The sequence below is a fragment of the Penaeus monodon genome, chromosome 21, assembly GCF_015228065.2.
Source record: "Penaeus monodon isolate SGIC_2016 chromosome 21, NSTDA_Pmon_1, whole genome shotgun sequence".
Taxonomy (NCBI): Eukaryota; Metazoa; Arthropoda; class Malacostraca; order Decapoda; family Penaeidae; genus Penaeus; species Penaeus monodon.
In genome coordinates this window covers 3,449,992-3,450,301 of record NC_051406.1, presented here as the reverse complement: position 1 = coordinate 3,450,301, position 310 = coordinate 3,449,992, and the positions used below count along the sequence as shown (strand labels likewise).

Genomic DNA, 310 nt, shown 5'->3' with positions numbered 1-310 from the left:
ATGGCTGGCAATGGTGACTAGTTAGGGCCCATTTTGATAAGCAGTTGCTTTTTTAGTGCATGTGTGTTCTCAGAAAAAAAGCATGCAATGAGCAAAGCATTTATACAGCATATATATTTCTTTTACAGCAATGGTACCACCGGAAAACGGCATCTTACAGAACGAATACGCAATCTCCGTAAGGAAGAAGCAAGGAAAAAGAGAGAGAGAGAAGCTAGGAGGAAGCAGGGACGCAAAGCAGAGGATAGCGATGATGATTTTGTTAGAGGAGCTATTCCACCAAGGTATTGTGTTATTAGATAGTTTCTTC

At 41.0% G+C, this 310-nt stretch overlaps 1 protein-coding gene across 1 annotated transcript in view; it reads left to right on the top strand.

Moving 5' to 3' along the window:
* Nucleotides 1–310, top strand: part of LOC119586756 (RRP12-like protein) — a 3,074-nt gene that overhangs the window by 1,271 nt on the left and 1,493 nt on the right. Inside the window, exon 4 of the mRNA XM_037935484.1 lies at nt 129–178. Coding sequence (XP_037791412.1) covers nt 129–178 — 50 coding nt within the window. The remainder of the gene's footprint in view (nt 1–128; nt 179–310) is intronic.